Genomic DNA, 2,645 nt, shown 5'->3' with positions numbered 1-2,645 from the left:
CTCTCTACAGACTCATTTATTCAGTTTTGCTTGATTCTAAGCTCATTCCAAGTGGTAAAGGGCGTAATTAGGTCTAAAATGACACATGAAGATAACTATTTTTCAACCTTCATCCTAATGCACAACAACTTTGTGATTTCTATGGAGGTGACCACATTAATGGTCAATGTGCTATGCCGGAGGAGATGCAACAGGAGGCTAATTACGAGGGTAATCAGTTCCAAAATAGGAATGGATATTTCAAACAAGGTAACTTTAACCAAGGTTGGAAGAACCACCCTAGTATTGGACCTAGTCAAAATAACCCATCTGGGAAAACAGGAGGCCTCTTCAACAACAGACAACAACCTTCACCCTTATGGCAGCAAGTGGCTAACTTGACAGAGAATGTCAGAGACCTTACTGATAGATTTGATAAATTTATAAAGGTCTATGATTCTCATTATGCATGTCACCAGGCTAACTTCAGAACCCTGGAGAGGCAGATGAGTCAACTAGCAAAAAGGGTGGAGACCACAGAAAAGAACCAATTTAGGCCTAATACTGATGTTAACCCTAAGGAGGAATGCAAAGTTGTTGTGATTAAGATAAAAGTAAAGGAGTAAGTTATTGAGGTGTAGAGTAGTGAGGAGGAAGATGAGGAGATGAGTGAAAACATGGAGATCGAGAGCAGTGAAGAAGAAGAGGAGAGGATTGAAAAAAATGGAGAGAATGAGAAAAGAAGTCACTGTAGGCCATTCAGGGAAATTTTTAACCAGGTGATTCTTGTTCCTTTAATTGAAACTCTTCCCCAAGTTCCTGTTTACTCCAAGCGCATAAAATACTATCTTGGAGAGGAGATTAATTTGGATGAAGAAGAAGAACAAGAATTGCATATAAAGGCTAGGAAAAGACGTCATCCACCAAAGATGAAGGACCCAGGAAGTCTTACTCTTCCATGCATGATTGAAGATGTAGATGTGGGGGAAACCATGCTAGACTCTAGGTCTAGTATTAACATGATGCCTTTATCCTATTTGAATAAAATCGGAGGATTAACATTGAAACCATTGAATGTTATGGTGATGGTGGCAGATGGGACATCTTCAAGGCCGATTGGTGTGATGGAAGATGTAGTTGTTCGGATTGAACATCTTGAATTCTTGGTTGATTTCATAGTCATGGAAATGAATACGAGTGGAAGGATTCCATTAATCCTGGGGAGGCCTTTCATTAAAACTTCTAAATAAGTAATGAGTATCTTTGACGGGAGAATAATGTTGAAAGACCAAGAAAGTGTCCTAATGTATAATGGATCTAGGCAAAAGCTCACAAGACTACAAAAGAGAGCTAAACATAAAGCTTCAATGAGAGGAGCTACATCAGAAGAATTTGAAGGTACTGACACTGATGATTGTAATCTTTTGCAGGTACCTAAAGATGAAAAGGTAGATAAAGGAGGAACAATCCACTCACAAGACACACCACTCCGACCTAGTATAAAGGTAAAGTACAAGAAGAAGGAGTGGGTAGTGAAAGAGCTTAAAGAGAAAGGAGTGGTGGAGATTGAAGCACCATTCTCCAGACGTACCAAGAAGGTAGATAGAAGGAAGATAAGGAATTGGTGCACCAAAGACACCAATATGAATGAAGAGACGTGATTTGCTGGAGGACATATTATTTGTTGTAAAACATTAGTTTCAGTTTATTTTATTTTGGAGGTTTAAACCCTTTTTTGGTTCCTAAGTTAAGTTCTGATGTTCAGTTTAGTCCTCGCTTTTAAAAATGTCAACCTTTAGTACCTATGATATGAAAAGTGTATCAAATCAGTCCTATTCGTTAACAAATCACAAGTTTTTCATTAAGTAATTTGTTGTTCATAACACCTTCCATTATCAAATCACAAAATATTGGATACCTAGGTATGAAAACTTGTGATTTATTGTTCATTAAGTTTTGTCATGAGGACTGATTTGATACATTTTTCATATCATAGGGACTAAAGGTTGACATTTTTAAAAGCGGGGACTAAACTGAACATCAAAACTTAACTTAGGGACCAAAAAAGGGTTTAAACCTATTTTGGACATGTAATTTTTGGATTTTTAAACAATTTTTGGGTAGAATCTATTGAGGGATGCTAATTTTTATGTATCTACTGAGGGATACAGGTAAGTACACCTACTGAAAGGTGTTGGGAGGCACTTATTGATGAATGCTAGAAGGTTTGGGTTAGGCTCGTGACGTTAAACAAGTGCTACCTGGGAGGCAACCCAGTTGATTATTTTCTTGTTTTTAACTCTGTTCTAGTGCATTATTGGTTTGAATGTTGCATGTGAGAGGGGAAAGGCATACAATTAAAAAAAATTGAAAGTTGAATTTAAGTGCTACAAGTTTGAACATGTGAAGGCAAGGAAAGAAGATAGAATTTTTTTTTAACGCTCACCGCTGAGCGGTCCATTTAGCCGCTGAGCGGTGGCGACGCAGACCCTAACACGGGTTTTTAAAAGCTCAGCTTTTTGGGGGTTTCTGCACTTTGAAAATTTCTCTTTAGAGTTCGCCCAAGCGGTCTCTACGAACCCTAACATCTATCTTTCACTTTCAAGAGCTTCCCAAAGGATTTTCTCCACTTTTCCCATCACCCACTCACAAAAATCTCATTTTTA

The 2,645-nt window shown here is 38.0% G+C and overlaps 1 protein-coding gene across 1 annotated transcript; it reads left to right on the top strand.

The window, feature by feature from the left end:
• The first annotated feature begins 656 nt into the window (after window positions 1–656).
• LOC106770287 lies at window positions 657–1,229 on the top strand. Its single transcript, XM_014656105.1, has one exon. The coding sequence runs from the start codon at window positions 657–659 to the stop codon at window positions 1,227–1,229; it is 573 nt and encodes a 190-aa protein (XP_014511591.1).
• Window positions 1,230–2,645: the final 1,416 nt, after the last annotated feature.

Source organism: Vigna radiata, chromosome 8 (assembly GCF_000741045.1).
Source record: "Vigna radiata var. radiata cultivar VC1973A chromosome 8, Vradiata_ver6, whole genome shotgun sequence".
In the NCBI taxonomy this organism is placed as follows: domain Eukaryota; kingdom Viridiplantae; phylum Streptophyta; class Magnoliopsida; order Fabales; family Fabaceae; genus Vigna; species Vigna radiata.
The sequence above is the reverse complement of the archived record's forward strand: the minus strand, read 5'-3'. Positions and strand labels throughout refer to the sequence as shown.

Excerpts from the sequence above, each read along its gene's own strand:
- LOC106770287 (XM_014656105.1), top strand. The coding sequence starts at position 657 with ATGGAGATCGAGAGCAGTGAAGAAGAAGAGGAGAGGATTGAAAAAAAT.